This window comes from Bubalus kerabau, chromosome 6 (genome assembly GCF_029407905.1).
Source record: "Bubalus kerabau isolate K-KA32 ecotype Philippines breed swamp buffalo chromosome 6, PCC_UOA_SB_1v2, whole genome shotgun sequence".
Classification (NCBI taxonomy): domain Eukaryota; kingdom Metazoa; phylum Chordata; class Mammalia; order Artiodactyla; family Bovidae; genus Bubalus; species Bubalus kerabau.
Genome location: NC_073629.1, coordinates 103,941,061 through 103,957,010, shown reverse-complemented (window position 1 = coordinate 103,957,010; position 15,950 = coordinate 103,941,061). Strand labels below are relative to the sequence as shown.

At 51.7% G+C, this 15,950-nt stretch overlaps 1 protein-coding gene and 1 pseudogene across 1 annotated transcript in view; both read right to left on the bottom strand.

The window, feature by feature from the left end:
- Positions 1 to 454: 454 nt before the first annotated feature.
- LOC129655585 (protein BEX3-like) lies at positions 455 to 2,773 on the bottom strand (annotated as a pseudogene).
- Positions 2,774 to 7,039: 4,266 nt separating this feature from the next.
- Positions 7,040 to 15,950, bottom strand: part of SLC2A1 (solute carrier family 2 member 1) — a 28,214-nt gene continuing 19,303 nt past the window's right edge. The window contains exons 3-10 of the mRNA XM_055586158.1: positions 12,623 to 12,783; positions 12,206 to 12,446; positions 11,061 to 11,223; positions 10,790 to 10,977; positions 10,424 to 10,528; positions 9,878 to 9,979; positions 8,507 to 8,710; positions 7,040 to 8,127 (exon numbers count right to left, since the gene is read on the bottom strand). Of these exons, the coding sequence (XP_055442133.1) occupies positions 7,927 to 8,127; positions 8,507 to 8,710; positions 9,878 to 9,979; positions 10,424 to 10,528; positions 10,790 to 10,977; positions 11,061 to 11,223; positions 12,206 to 12,446; positions 12,623 to 12,783 (1,365 nt within the window). The 3' untranslated portion in view covers positions 7,040 to 7,926. The remainder of the gene's footprint in view (positions 8,128 to 8,506; positions 8,711 to 9,877; positions 9,980 to 10,423; positions 10,529 to 10,789; positions 10,978 to 11,060; positions 11,224 to 12,205; positions 12,447 to 12,622; positions 12,784 to 15,950) is intronic.

Genomic DNA, 15,950 nt, shown 5'->3' with positions numbered 1-15,950 from the left:
GAAAATCCCATGGATGGAGGAGCCTGGAAGGCTGCAGTCCATGGAGTCGCTGAGGGTCAGACATGACTGAGTGACTGCACTTTCACTTTTCACTTTCATGCATTGGAGAAGGAAATGGCAACCCACTCCAGTGTTCTTGCCTGGAGAATCCCAGGGACGGGAGAGCCTGGTAGGCTGCCGTCTATGGGGTCGCACAGAGTTGGACACGACTGAAGCGACTTAGCAGCAGCAGCAGCAACTTGGGGAAAAAAAAGAGTATCCCAACTTGGTCTTGCCTAATCCTCACAGTTCTGTTAGGGTAGGTTTTCGTAGCTTTTCCTTGTCAATTTCCACTTCTACCTCTGTGAAAAGACAATAGGAAGTGATGGGAGAGGTGGGGGGTGGGGGGTGGGGTGGGGTTCCTGCGGGGTTCCTGGCTGCACTGCTTTTCTACACTCCCAGGCAGTAAGTGCCTTTTCCAAGGACATCAATGCAAGCCTGAATAAGAAAAATAATTTCTCCCTCCTAAGCCCTGGCACATCAGCTGTAGAAAAATACCAGTATGGGAAGCAGTCTTTGGAAGAGCCTCAATGAGCTCATACTGTCTAGACACATTACCCCCCAACTTGCCCTTCAAGTTCTACTTCAGTTTGATAAAGCTGTAAATTCAACACTGGCACAAAAGGTCAGAGTCAAGTTTCAGGCCTATGTATGTTTGGCTACCTTCCCTGAAGAGTTACTGAGATTTCAAACATCTGAGACATTATCTGCAGGACTGAAGGGCTCTCTAAATACACACAGATTCTGCAATAATGTGTAGACTTTTGAATTGAATGATGTTGAATTCAGAGAGGTGACAGAATTTATTAAATTGGATAAAGTGAAAATTGTAGCCTGTAATGGTAAAAACACTGGCTCCAGTACTACAGAATGAATAGGGAGAAATGGCTTTTTAATGACATCCTGTTACCATTCATGGCTTTTTGAAGAAAAGCATAGAAAACATTTTAAAAAATGTATCCTAGCATTGAGGAAATGACTATACTGTGCCGTACTATCAGATAATTCCAGTAGAAAGAAGCTTATCACTCTGTACCCTCTTATATTACCTTTATTATATAGCACAAAGAAGTAGAATTTTTGTTAAAATGACAAATCAAACATTGTTGCCTTCCTAAGACCATTCTTTAATAAATTCATTTTAAAACTCAAAAAAAAAAAAAAAAAAAGTGATGAGGATTCCTGCCTGGGCAATATGACACATCATAATTACATCACAGGTTTGTGGAAATAGATTATAGGCCCCCCAAATACTTTGAGTTCCCTCCTTTAAAATTAGATTTTAAACCCTAGGCCACAAGAATCAATGGTACTCTGAGAAACTCTGAGTGAAGCCTGTTGACACAAGTGCATTTGAAAGTTCAAACACCAACAGATTTGTACTCTCTGTTTAGAAAGAAAGGAGGGAGGAGGAAAAATACCTACCTCCCAGTTTTTATAAAGTTTAGGTTAAATTTATACTTATTTTTTTGCTGTTGCTGTTTTTTAATTGCTTTATTAACTTTACATTTTTCCATGCAAATGGTGAAACTCTACTGTTGACAGAAACTTAATCTCTAATTATAAGCTGGTAACACAGAACCCACCTGACACTTAGAAATTACATAAGGTTCACAGCCAATGTATCAGTAAAGGTGTATCAGGAAAATGCAAGGAAAAAGAGGACAATAATGGGAATCACATTATTAATCTCATGGAACATGGCAGGAGTCAAGGCATAAGGCAAAATTCCTCATGGTGGTCAGGGTGATTAGAGAGCTTCCCCATAAGAATACGCAGACAATTCCTCAGCTGCAGCTGCCTTAGTTTTCTCATCTCTGCTATGAATATTTCCATATCATCTCTATCTCCATCATCACTGGGTATGGTCTGTTGGAAATTAGGGGCAAGATGGCAAGCCTGTCCTCCTCTATTATTTCCTGCTGGCTGGTGGCCCTAGCCCCTGCCCAAAGGAGAGTCTTCCTCTCCAATCTGCATGGGCTGTTCCATTCCTTTGTTTTCCTGGGCCTGTCCTCATTGTCTCCTGCTCCTCTGATTCTCACCACAAGTGCGCTGCCACACCACTTAATCCTGCAGACCTGATCCTCTGCCCCTGGCCTGATGCCAGCCCACCGTGCACAGAGCAGTAGGGAGTTGGTACCCAGGTAGGAGTCTGTGCTTATTTTTTATACTTATTTCTATCTTGGAGAGCTAAGATAAAAAATTAATTGAAATTTCTAACACTTGTTACTGGAAATGCCAATGAATTTTCTGTAAGAGTCAGAAGTTTGTTTTCATAATTATCTTTATGGGTTGTTTTCACCTTACAACTATATTTTTGTTATAGAAAACTAAATGTGTTACAATGTAGGTCCTCTCCAAAGTTGTAAAGTAGGTCATAGGAAGATGGATTTGCTCACTAACCCTATGATAACTAACCTGCTGAGCATAACTGCATATTATAATGCATGCAAACAAAATATCAAAACTGGGAAGTTTCTTCTTATATTAAAAAAACCCCAAAACGAAACCCAAAGTCCCCAAGTGACATATGAGGCCCCATAGGGTCTAGTGTCCTGCCACCTCTTCGCCCTTATCTCCCTGTTGCCCTGGTCCAGTTGTCCTGACCTCCCTGCTGGTCCTTTAACACATCAGACATGGTCCTGCCTTTGTACCTTTGGACTTGCTGTTCTATTGGCTTAGAAAAGCCTCTCCCCCAAATTAAGGGTCTGATTTGCTCCCTTACTTCATTCAAGTTTGTTATCACTTCTTACTTCATTCAAATTTATTATCACTTAACACTCCTTCAGGGCGACCTTCAAATGATCTCATCTAAAATTGACCCACCCACCCCATGCTCACATCTATCATCTTCCATTCTTCGGTTTGCCTTTTCTTCCCCATAACACAAATCACCATCTGATACTTTATTATATACCTGTGGATTGTTGATTGCTGGTTTCCCCTACCAGAATGTAAGCTCCATGAAAGCAAATCTTGGTTTTGTTTACTGCTGTATCCCCAGCACTAGAACAATGCCCGGTGCCCAGCAGGTACTCAGTAAATGAATGAAGTGAAACTAATCAAAAGATCTGGGTTCCATGACAGGAAAGAGCTTGCTCTGGGAACTCTGCACCAGGTAGTTTAGGGGCTGCAGATCATAGAGCCAGACATGACCTTGAAATCCCTGGGGATTCACAGAAACCTTGGGGTGAGTACCAGACTTTATGAAAGGAGTGGAAGGGGAAATATGGAGTAACTCTAACGGACATCTGTCTCATACATACATTGTCTTATTTCATCTTAGTATCACAACAGATGAGGAAACTGAAGATCAGAAAGGTGAGGTGACTTACCCAAAGATTTTCAGCTAAGTAGCAGGGCTGGAATCTGAAATCAGCTCTATCTGACTCTAGAAACCATGTTCTTTCCAAGACACCACACAGCTGAGGAGAAAGTTTGGCAGAGTATTTGTTCAGTTAAGTAACTGTTGAATAAATGAAAAAATGCTTCATAGAGAAAGTGATTGTTCATTTGGTCTTTTTTGATATCAAACAGACTTATGGAGAGACCAAAAGCAGACCAAGAGAAAGAAGAAGCTTGGACAGAACATTTTAAGATTAGGCAGTGAGGTGAGGGGCTGTCCAGGTAACACTGAGTATCTCAGCTTAGCTGGGTCTTAAAGTGTTGAAGGAGCATTTGGGAAGATCAGGTCTCCAAAGACCTGAATGTGAAAGATCTTGACAGCTTGGTTAAGGAATTTGAGCTTTACCACAAGACAACAGGGAGCATTAAGCTGTAATGTGGTCAGACACTGCTCTAGGAAGTCACTCTGGGGTGCTGGGGACAGGTGAAAAAGCATCTTTTGTAATTGTCCCTGTGAAGGGTTATTGCCAAAGAAATCAATTCTCTCAATCCATGAGAAGTTGAGGTTAAAACCAGCCCCCACCTACACATTCACACAATAGCCACTAGTTGGCAGCAATGTTCCAAGAAATCAGTGAGCCAACCCCTGCAAGTAGCAGCTTCCTCAGCCAACTCCTTGGGCTGTCCTGGGATATGGTGGAACACAGTTAACTGGAGGATCAGTCTTTGTGGAGGGAACCCCAAAGGTACATAGGGGAAGGAGTATGTGGAGGTCAGAGGACAGACTGATCAATGCCTGAAGGATGGTTGCGGTGGGGCGGGGGTAGGGGGTGGGGGCTGGAGGCAGTGGAGAGAGAGGAGGCTACATCTGAGAGCTAGAAACACTGAAAACGGCCTTGAGTTCCCAGGCTAAGAAAGCTGAATGTTACCCTGAGGGAAATGGGAGCCCAGGAAGGGTTTTAAGTAGAAGAGAAACATGCCGAGATTTGCCTTTTAGAAAGATCACAAAGATTGCTGTGTGGAGAATGAAGGGAAAGAGACAGGAAGTAAAGAGAGCAGTGAGGAGGTGCCGCAGCGATCTCTGTAGAGAAAAGTGGTCTGAACCAGGGCCAGCAATGGCAGTGGACAGAACAGGTCAGCTTTGTAAGAGACTTACATAAAAACCATAGAATGAGAAAGAGGGCATCAAAATGTAGTTTTCACAGAAGAGAATGAATATTCTCTCCCTATTATTAAGAACACATTATGAATTGTTGGATTTTCTCCCTAAAACTGCATTGGGAGAACTCAGATCGTGGAACGTTTAAATTCACTCAGCTATCCTGATCAGTCTGTGGTGGGAACTGGCAACAAAGGAATGATTTAGCAGTTGCCTCCCCAGTCTGGGGGAATAAGTCAACTCCTGTACAGCGTGGAGGGGGCTTTGCTGAAGGAAATACAAGACGCTGTGAGGTCCAGCGGGGGAACCTGATACAGGGATCCAGGGAGAATAGACTTTTGAGCCTGAGACATCAGATAAAGGTTCTCACAAAACTGTAAGCTAAGCACTGGAAAAGAAGGGAGTTTGGGAGGAGCCCCGTTACCTATTTACCCCTTTTCGTCACAAGGCGTCACCTCTTGTGCTATAAGGTATCCCAGGTGAGCTACATTCCTCAGGATGCCAGCGCTAACCCAGCCACGGTCGCCAGCTCTTAGAGCAAACGCACCTCCCTGAATACATAGCACCATAGAGTCCCTAACGTGATCCTGGACCACCGCCCGGAGCAGCCAGGCTGTGATTGGTGGGAGCCTGGGGCCCGACCCTCACCAGCCCAACATTGCTGTTTTGATTGGTGAAGACACTGCGTAGCCCCGCCCTCCCCGCGTAGACAATGGAGGCTAACCACGTGGGTGCGCGAGTGCCCAGCCGGCCTTGAAGCACCAGTGTTAGGGGTCTATGGGGAAGATGAAAGATCGCCCTGGCACCAAATCTTCTACACTCGCGATGGATTGCGGCCTCTAGAGAACAGGCGTCAAGGGACTGGAAACTGTGCCTCCTTAAGAATTGTGGACCCAGGCTGGGGCGGGCCGGGACTCCAGGCGCCTACGTGCACCTCGCAGTTTGGGAAATGGTGGCATCCAGCACGTTGGTGCAAGCCTTGTGAAGGGCGGGAACCCGGGAGTGGATTCACGGACCTTTTCAAACCAAGGTCTGGAGCCCTGGGCTGTGGCGGGGCTAGAGTGTTTCCGGGCTCTGCCCTATTTCGGCGCCATCTGCTTTGCATCCCTAAGTTCTGGCCGCTCGTGCCTCTTCGGCCCTAACCCCACCCCTAGTCCGTTTCCTTCCATCCAGTGGGACAGCCAGTGTCACCATAGGTTTTTAAGAGCCCTGAGTGCACACCTGGCAGCAGGGGTCTCTGACTCTGCACTAACCCTCGTAGGGCCCCTGCGAACTAACTCCTTTCAACAGAAGACTTTTGAGGACATGGGTATGTGATAACGTCCTCCTTCATGGCACCTGGCCCCTGCCCTTCATTGGTTCACCACCCTGCCCCCCTGCTCAGGCAAAGCACACCCCTTCTCTGAACTTCTCTTTGTGAGATGATGCCTAACTCTTCAGATTCTTTATACCTAATGATAATACAGATAGGCACTGCCAACTAGCATGTACTTTCTTTCCCTTCTTGCCCTCTCCTTACAACCCCTCTTCATGCCAAGCAGATTTTACAGTTTCACCTGTGTGCAGTTATGAAAGCTTCCACAGCTATAGCGCCCCCCCCAACCCCCCCCCCCCAAGATTTTGTCAGATGAACCTCTAGGGACAAATATCTTTGGTGCTTCTATTTCATCAACTGGAGACCCAGAAGAATCAAATTGACTTCTTTCTGTGAAATTGAGGCTAGTGGAAGAAATAGGAACTTGTGATAAAGATATAGTGCCACAGGAGAGAAACAAAGTGCTCTTGAAATTCAGGGATTGGGAGAAGGGCATGAGAAATCTTTCCAGAGTGTGCAGTAGCCTATAAGCTGTATCATACAGGGCATTCTGAATTAAATAGATGGAAAAAGGCAGCTTAACAGCTCACTTGGCCCATGCAGTGAACATGGTTCTTTGAAGGGGATGGGAGTTTGAGGGGAGGACTGAGGTATAGAGTAGGGGGTGTGCAGTATAATTTTTTTTTTTTTTTGGCCACACCATGTGCCTAGCAGGATCTTAGTTCCCCTGACCGAGGACTGAACCTGGGCCACCACAGTGAAAGCATCAGGGAATTCCTGCAGTATAACTTAAAAGCAGGGGTTTTAGCATATTTGCTGTGAAACTTCAGGCACGTTAACTTCTTTGAGCCTGTCAAACGTAGAGAGATAGTACCTACCTCACTTTCAAGATAATACATATCAAGGCCTGAGCATCAAGGTCAGCACATAGCTGTCATTCTTTTGAACACCAGCTATCATTTGTGAAGAAAAATGGGAATGCCGCAAATGCCACAATTGTTAGGTAATCTCTAGGTAATAGAGATCAAACAGATTTTTAAGCAGTAGAGGGTGTTGACCAATGGTGCTTGGAAATAACTGGATCTTGGAGTCAGAAAGTCTGAAGCTGTTCTAAGAGTGGCTTCTCTCCCATTCCCATCCAAATCTGCCTACCCTCAATCCACACGCATTTCAAAACCATGTTTCTAAAAACCAGCCATTTATATCTGCTTAGGTAAGTTACAGAGGGAGTAAGGCGGTGTATTTACAAGTTGGTTTGTCCAGATATACTATAACTTAGTGTCTGTATTTAATATTGACAACCAAAAAATATATATAAATATCTTCCAACTATACACAGCAGGGCAGGAGTGTCCAGGTCTTCTTGAATAGTGAGTTCTCGGTTTCCCATGGCCCTCCTCCTCTCATGGTGATCGTCTGGCCCTCAGTGCAAAGGAGACTAGCACCTGGCAGCCCAGTATGGCCCTTCCCCTCTCCTCCCTGCACTCCAGTGCTCCCAACTGGTCTCAGGCAAGGGAAGGTTAATTTGAGTGGTTGGATAGGAAGAGACGGGAATAGGCAAAACCTAAGGGAGCCTGACCTGTAGGTTTGGGAGACCCAGGCCCACAGAAGGGTAGCCATAGCCACCTCTTGGGGTAGAAGACTCATAGTTTGCAGTTCGATTAGTGTGTCCTTAGGTCATAGGTCCGGCCCTACAGATTAGCTTGGCAAAGAAGGCAAGTGTCTAGGCAGGGCTTGGTCCCCACCCTCAGGCACTGAGCCATTTAGGGTGAAGCCAGGGATGTGGGTGAAGGAGACTCTGGCTGATAAAAAAATAATAACAAAATCAGTAATAAAAAATTATAAAACCTGTTGCTTGTCTGAATAGATCTGAGCAACAGTCTTTTGTTAAAATCCTGGAGCCGTTAATGTCCTGAATATTCTTCTGGACATCACTGCTGGCTGAAGGAAGGAGGCCCCAGGCCCGGCTCTGCTGAGATCTATCAGTTTGAGAGTCTCATCCAGCTGCCTGTGCTCTGAGAGATCCTTGGGCCACTGGGAGCAGACCGGGCTGGCGGTGTGGGGCACCTCACACTTGGGAATCAGCTCCCAGGGGGTGGAACAGCTCCTCAGGTGTCTTGTCACTTTGACTTGCTCCTCCCTGCCGGAAGCCGGAAGCAATCTCATCGAAGGTCCGGCCTTTTGTCTCGGGAACTTTGAAGTAGGTGAAGATGAAGAACAGAACCAGGAGCACGGTGAAGATGATGAAGACGTAGGGTCCGCACAGTTGCTGAAAGACACATAGAAACACTTGGTTGGAGACCTGCCCCTACATCCTGACCTTAAGATGGACAGTCACTTTACCTTTGGGTCCTTGATCTGAAAAAGGGAACACCCACCTACAACCCAGTAGCACTACAACCCAGGACTCTGCAGCACCTGGCATGTGATAGAAGCAGATTCTGATGGCAGAACAGAATAGACAATTCAAAGCTAAGGGAAGAACCCTGGAGTGGAGGTCAGGGTTCTGAGCCCATAACCTGGCCTTCTGAGCCTGTTTCCTTCCCAGTGATTCCAGTAAGGATAGCAGAGACAGCATTTTGCACAGCACTATGGGGTCCTGTGTGCAGGAGAGAAACGCTGAGGTGTGGGGACTCTGGGGCTCTCACCTCCACATACTGGAAGCACATGCCCACAATGAAATTCGAGGTCCAGTTGGAGAAGCCAGCGACGGCAATGGCAGCAGGGCGAGGGCCCTGGCTGAAGAGTTCAGCCACGATGAACCATGGGATGGGGCCTGGGCCCACTTCAAAAAAGGCCACGAAGCCAAAGATGGCCACGATGCTCAGGTAGGACATCCAGGGCAGCCGCTCCTGATGAGGATGAGAGGGGAGGCAAGTTAGGCTGGGCTGTGCTGGGTCCTCAGAGGAAACCAACTCCAGGGGCAGCCCAGGGCAGGCAGGAGGCCTCAGGCTGGCCCTGGATTTGCCATGTGACTTAGGCACCCGGGGCCAGCTCTCAGTGTTCTCATCTGAACAAAACAGCTGAAGCCCCACATGGTGGTTGTCAGCTTGCATCTGCGTCCAGGAACGGTCACGTAGCTGCACACAGGAGGTGCTAAGAAGAGGTCCCTGTGGTCCCCTGGCTCTGGCTATGGAGTAGTCTGCTTATGGCTGGAAGATGTGGAAGAACATTCCTGGGGGTGGCTGCCAGAGGCTTGTAAGGTACCCAGCTCAGGACCAGCATTGGGCAGGCATGAAGTTCCACAGAAAGCCATTCTCGAGGAGACCACAGTAGAAGAGTGATATGGTTTTGTTTCAGATCCCAGATCCCCTGCTTATCACCTGTGGCATGCTGGGCCTCTCAGTCATCAACGTACTCTCTAAGCCTTGGTGCAGCTGTAAAATGAGTGTCCTGGTGTTTTCCTTGCCCAAATACTGGATAAGTGAGTGGTGTGTGAAGTGCCTGGGATAAGGTTATCATAGCGGTTATAGTCACAGGCTTGGGGCCAGCAGGCCTGAGGTTGACTCCTGGCTTTATCTGCTGCATTACTGACCTCACTGGGAAAGGGGGTGGGGGGACATTTCCTCACTGGAGAAGTGGAAGTATTGACTGAACTACTCCTGTGCATCCTGAGGACTGAGTGAGATAAGGCATGTTTCCACGCCTCTGTGGTAAGGAGGCCATTGCTTTCTAGGGCTGTTTACAAGAAGAATTAAGGCTGCGGAGGAAGACTTTGCAGAGCAGCTCCAGGGGCGAGGGAACTGGTGGGGCTGGAGGTGTGGTGGTGAGAAAGCATCAGGCAGGGAGGAGCTGATTCAAGACCAGGTAAGAGTGGAAAGAGACAGCCCAAGGAAGCCGAAGGTCCGGCCCAAGCCCGGGGCTGTAGGTGGGGCAGAACGAGGGGGAGGGCAGCCCCATCTGGGGTCCAGATGCCATTGGCCAGCCTGGGGCTGAGATGAGCACCTTGGGATGCCCACGTGAGCTCCCCCTTTCCCCCTCCGCCCCCCCCCGCCCCCCCTCAGAGCATGGCAACTCACCAGCAGTGCCAGCGCGATGGTCATGAGCACTGCACAGCCGGCCATGCCGGCCAGGCCTATGAGGTGCAGGGTCCGCCGGCCGGCTCGTTCCACCACAAATAGCTGTGGGCAGAGAGTGTGTCAGTGCCTGATGCCCCTCTGAACACACCCCTTCCTCCAGGCGGGTCCCCCCAAGTGCTGGGAAAGCCACAGGACACTGCAGAGATGGAGTGGCAGATGGATCACCTCTTCCCTGGGGCAGGGTTTGGGGACTACATAGGATCCCAAGGGGTGAGAGCTGCCTGCGAGAGCCAGACAGCTGAGCATTCTGGCTGTGGCCTTGGGCCAGCCGTTGCACTTCTCTGACAATCAGTGTCAACTGTTTGATCCCAGTAATGAACTTGACAAGTTGTTGAAGATGAAATGAGAGAGCACTTAGGGAGCACGTGATGCCTCTGGCTTGCAGTAAAGACTGCTGTTCAGTCACAAGGCCCCGAGGCCCTGAGACTGACCACAAGCTGGACCCCAGCTGCTGGCTGGCTATGGGCAACGACGAGGAAGACTCACCGACACGACAGTGAAGGCTGTGTTGACGATGCCGGAGCCGATGGTGGCATACACGGGCTGCTGCACCCCCGCCTTCTCGAAGATGCTTGTGGAGTAATAGAAAACCTACGGGACACGGAGGTAGTCGGGGCTCAGCTGGGTGCCATGGCTCTTCCCCGGCCTCTGTCCCAGTGGGTGCAGGACACACGGTCAGTAAAGCATGAAGAGGACACTGCCCCAGGGCCCTTCTGAGTTTGCGTTCTAAAGGAGAGCTGCTCCTCTGGCAGGGGTCCGTCTGCTGTTTCAGGTGTGGGATCTGTCCACAGCACGCCTTGGGCCCCAGGGATTGGCGGGGGGCACAGGAGAGGGTGGGTACGGAGCACTTACAGCGTTGATGCCGGACAGCTGCTGGGACAGCTGCAGCACCACGGCAATGAGGATGGGCTGGCGGTAGGCGGCCGAGCGGAACAGCTCCAGGATGGTGACCTTCTTCTCCCGCATCATCTGCCGGCTCTCCTCCTTCATCTCCTGCAGGTCGCGGGTCACGTCCGCGGTCCCACGCAGCTTCTTCAGCACTGAGGGGGCCGGAGGGAAGGCAGGGGTGGCTCAGCGCGGGGAGGCGGGGGCCAGGGGCGGGGAGGGGCAGGGCCCGCCGTACCGCTCTTGGCCCGGTTCTCCTCGTTGCGGTTAATGAGCAGGAAGCGGGGGCTCTCGGGGCAGAAGGGCAGCAGGATGCACTGCAACAGGGCCGGGATGAAGATGACGCTCAGCAGCAGGGGCCACAGTTCCTGGTTGCCCATGATGGAGTCCAGGCCGAACACCTGGGGGAGGCAGGGGTGGGGCAGCGGCTGTGAGCCATCGACTCAGGGCTCGCTCCTGCCCCGCTCCGCCCAGGGGCCTTTCCCTGCTTTAGAGAGAGGGCTCTAGTTCTGAGTCTAGTTGTGCCACTAATGTGAGGCTTAACTCCTCTGAGGGGCTTCCCTCATAGCTCAGTTGGTAAAGAATCTGCCTGCAATGCAGAAGACCCCGGTTCGATTCCTGGGTCAGGAAGATCCGCTGGAGAAGGGATAGGCTACCCACTCTAGTATTCTTGGGCTTCCCCTGTGGCTCAGCTGGTAAAGAATCCACCCGCAATGCCGGAGACCTGGGTTCGATCCCTGGGTTGGGAAGATCCCCAGAAGAAGGGAAAGGCTACCCACTCCAGTATTTTGGCCTGGAGAATTCCATGGACTGCATAGTCCATGGGGTCGCAAAGAGTTGGACCCAACTGAGCAACTTTGACTTAACATCTCTAAACCTTGGTTTCCTCATCTGTGACAAGGAGGAAGCAGGACCTGCTTAACAGCATTGGTTGGGGGTGGGGGGTGCCTAGTGGGATAAGATAGAAGGATGGTAAATGTGTCTGGCAGGGGGCAGGGGGACTGCTAGTCTGCCACAAGATGATTTGGGGATGGAGAAGGGAGAGCCCTGAGAGAGGGGAGCGCATACGTATATACAGATATCAGGGCCCGGAGGTGTGAGAGAGACGGCATGTTGAGAAACCAGTAGGCTGCCCTGTGCTTGGGTCCCCAGGGTGAGAAGAAAGGATGCAAGGCTGACTGGGCAGGGATGAGAAGGGCCAAGGCAATTGGACTTGCTCTCCCACCAGGAACGGGGAAGCGGGGAGGGTGATGAACGTGGTGTGTTCTTGGGACCTGTGCCCCGGATGTGTCCATGAGGATGTGCTCTGCAGGGCTGGAAGGCTGGGCGAGGAGTCGAATCTGGACACACACCCGGGGAACGGAGCCATGGGTGGGTGCTTACCTGGGCGATGAGGATGCCGACGACGATGCCTAGCTGGTGCAGGGTGCCCAGGGCCCCTCGAAGCTCTGTGGGGGACACCTCCCCCACGTACATGGGCACAAAGCCAGTGGTCAGGCCACAGTACACACCGATGATGAAGCGACCCAGGATCAGCATCTCAAAGGACTTGCCCAGTTTTGAGAAGCCCATGAGCACAGCGGACACGAAGGCCAGTAGGTTCATCATCAGCATTGAATTCCGCCTGGGGGGTGCAGGTGAGGAGTGGAGGAGGTCACAGGTCAGGCAGGTCCCTGGAGACCCCTGGAAACCCCAGGGGCTGGGTCATAGATAATTCCCTAGGACAGGCAGGAAGGGCCCCCTCACCCCCTGACTCCAAGCTGGGACTCCCTGGGCAGGGCCAGAACCCCTTCTGCTCACCGGCCGAAACGGTTAACAAAAAGGCCCACGGAGAAGGAACCAATCATGCCTCCCACCGAGAAGATGGCCACGGACAGGGACCAGAGCGTGGTCAGCGTGGCGGGCGGGATGGGCTCCCCATAGCGCTGGACCCACGTCTGGTTGTAGAACTCTTCAATCACCTGCAGGAGAAGCAGCAGCCTGGTGGGTCAGGCCAGGACCCAGTCGTCCTCTTCTCTCACACTCCTCCTCAAAGAGGACCATTTTACCCCAGGATGCTGGAAGGGGCCCAGCCCCTGGTCCCTCCCCTTCTGTGGGCTTCAGTCCCCCCACCCCCACCTCCTCATGAGAAACAAGGGGCTGGACTCTGTCTGCGAGGGAGAGTGGTGCCAGCTCTCACATCTCCCCTAGGTGCAGGTCCCAGGGCCCTGTGGTTTCTGGTGCTCAACAAGATTTTCTGGGGATGATGGAAGTGACCAGCACTGGGAGTTCAGGCAGTGCAGAGGAGCTCAGAGACAGTGCTTCCGCCTGCATGCCCCCTTTTCCTTCAAGGCGCCTAAGGCCACTGGCCACTCTGGCTCTCTCCCCAACCCCCCCTTCCTGGGGAGGAAATACAGCTGAACAGAGGCCCTGGGAGGAAGGGAAGAGCAGGCCCACTTTGCACTCAGGGCCTGGTTGTGAGCACCTTGCACCCAAATGCTCGTGACACCAAGCTGCTGCTTTCTATCCACCAGGCCCAGCCCCTCCCGGCTGGCCTGGGAGATCCCCCCTGAAGGACCCATGCCTTGTCCTCTCTCCCAGCTGGGAGGTTCGGGGAAAAGCTACAGACAAGGAAGCAGTTCCAGGAACTGGAGACACCTGTCCTAGAGCAGGCCTGCCCGCTAGCCCTGCCCCCACCAAGGGGAGGGCCTGGCCGCCCAGGCCCAGGAATGTGGCAGGCGGGCAGCGCCGGTTCTGCCTGCGCACACTCAGTCTACTCTCAGGTGGCGCAGATACGTGCCCAGGGCCTCAGGACTGGCCAGACCCACCCAGCCATGTGTGGAGCTGGGCACAGGGCCAGTGTACGCAGAAACAACTTCCTGTGTACCCATGCCATCACACACTCACACACACTCATGCTCACATAATCTGAGTATTTCCGGCTTCAGCAAGTCACAAACCTGCACGCCCCTGCGGCCCTCACCACCTGCAGCTCAAACTCAACTCCACACCAGCCCATCTCAGGCGCACCCCTCGCCACCTCAAGTTTGGGTACACTGGGCAGTATGCAGTCTCTCACACAGTACGATTCCCGTCGACACTGCTCTTTGACTGTCCCTAACCTTCCCAAGCCCCACGGTCCCAGGAATGCCCACTCAGTGATCTATTCATCTGTCCAGGGAAGCTGGACTCAACCAAGTTCAGACTCAGCTCTACCCCTCATCTCCAGGGCAAGTATCTGTATCTCGAATGATGACATTAGCAATACCCACTTCATAGTGCTGTGGGGAACTAACGAAACACACTTGCAGTGCTCACACGGCGCTTGGGACCACCGCTGAGCCGAGGAGCCCGCCACGTTTCGGTTCTGACTCAAGGGCAGGGCAGGCCACTGACAGGCTGGCGGAGCCTGCCCATGGGTCAAAGTCACGGCGCCTGGTGGTATGTCTGCCTTTGGCCTCTGTGCTGTTTTCCCACCTTCCGCGGTTACTCCCCCTGAGGGCCCGCCCTGCCTTACCACGCCGAAACCTTTTGAAATCCAGCTCAGAGGGTTCCAGGAGTCCGTCCTCCCTGAGGGCAGGGACCCCAGCGGATTCTCCCCAGGACCTGTCCCAGGGCTCACGCAGGATGAAGGAAGCCATGAAAGGGTTTAGGCTCTCCTCCTAGCAGCCCTTACTTCTACCAGGGGCACAGAAAGCAGATTTCAACCAAACAAACACAAAGTGCTTGTGTTCTTCAAGGGACAAACCCAACCCCAGAGGAGGACTGCTTGGGCACAGCAGTGCTCCATTTATCAGGCTCTGCAGAGAGCAAGCTGTCCTGGATAAGGGAACTGCCCAGATAAGTGACCCTCACCCCTCGGGGGCCCATTGTCAGGGTGGAAATCTCTCTCCCTCCTATCCCTTACCCTCTGCTGCCCTGAGCAACTGGACGTACAAGCAGGGCTCGAGGGCACTCCTGACCTTGCGGCTCTGCAGGGCCAAGGTGAGATGTTTGCAGGTGGCATTTAATTTTTGCATTCTGTAGTTTACCCCCACCCTCTGTGGTTCAGATGCTTGTCTCACGGAGCTCTCTACACATCCGTTTTAAAATCTGCCAAGCCAGTTAATGAAGCTCGTTGGAATTGTGTGTAAAGAGTCAATATGTATAGTATTTAAGTACTAAGTGCTTACTGTCTAAATGGGTTTAAGGGCATGAGGCTGAGGTCTTTAACCTTCTCCTTGGGGTTTGGCTGGAGATGTTGAGGACCCATATGTAAGTGAGGTGTCGCCAGAGCCTCCCCAGTTACATCTCCTGAATGTGGTGACAAGTCAGAGGGACCAAACCCTGTCCTGGGCTCGCTCTTTCTTAGCTCTTGAGCCCCTTGCTGCTTTGACCACTGTATGGGGTTGAGGGAGGCTGAGCAGCCAGCCCCTTCCACCCTGGCCCCAGGTTCATCCTCTTCACCCCCAGCAGTACCTCCTGGCCGAGTGGAGGCTGCCTAGTAGGTTCTTGCCTCTGGACCTGGTGCTTGAGATTTGTGGGAAGAAGCCAAGTGAGGTTTTCCTTTCCCGCATGTGGTGTACAGGCTCTCTGTCCTCCCCTGCTGGGGGTCCATGCCCTATGTAGGGGGTGAAGCTGACCCTTGGCTCAGGAAAGGCAGAGGATCCCTCAAGAACAGAAGAACCCTACACGGGGAGAAGTTCTAGGGTCACCTCTCCCACCCAGCCACTGCCCTCAGCATCATCCAGCAATGGCTGGGTGGCCCTCAGGGAAGAAGAGCCTCCTTAGTGTTAATCACTCAGTTCTATCTGACTCTGTGCAACCCCATGGACTGTGGCCTACCACGCTCCTCTGTCCATGGAATTCTCCAGGCAAGAATACTGGAGAGGGTTGCCATTTCCTTCTCCAGGGGATCTTTCCCGACCCAGGGATTGAACCTGGGTCTCCTGCATTGCAGGCAGATTCTTTCCTGTCTGAGCACCTCCTTACTGCTTTCTTTAACTGGGTCCCACAGACCCAGTCTCCACATTGAGGCTCCTGGCAGCCTCCTCAGCCCTGGCTCACATGTACATCTTCTGAATGCTCCAGCCTCACATTCTGGTTATGAGTCAGGGAGATACCCTTGGTCCTGCCACTGCCCTACCTCCCACTCAGCAGGTCCTGTCCC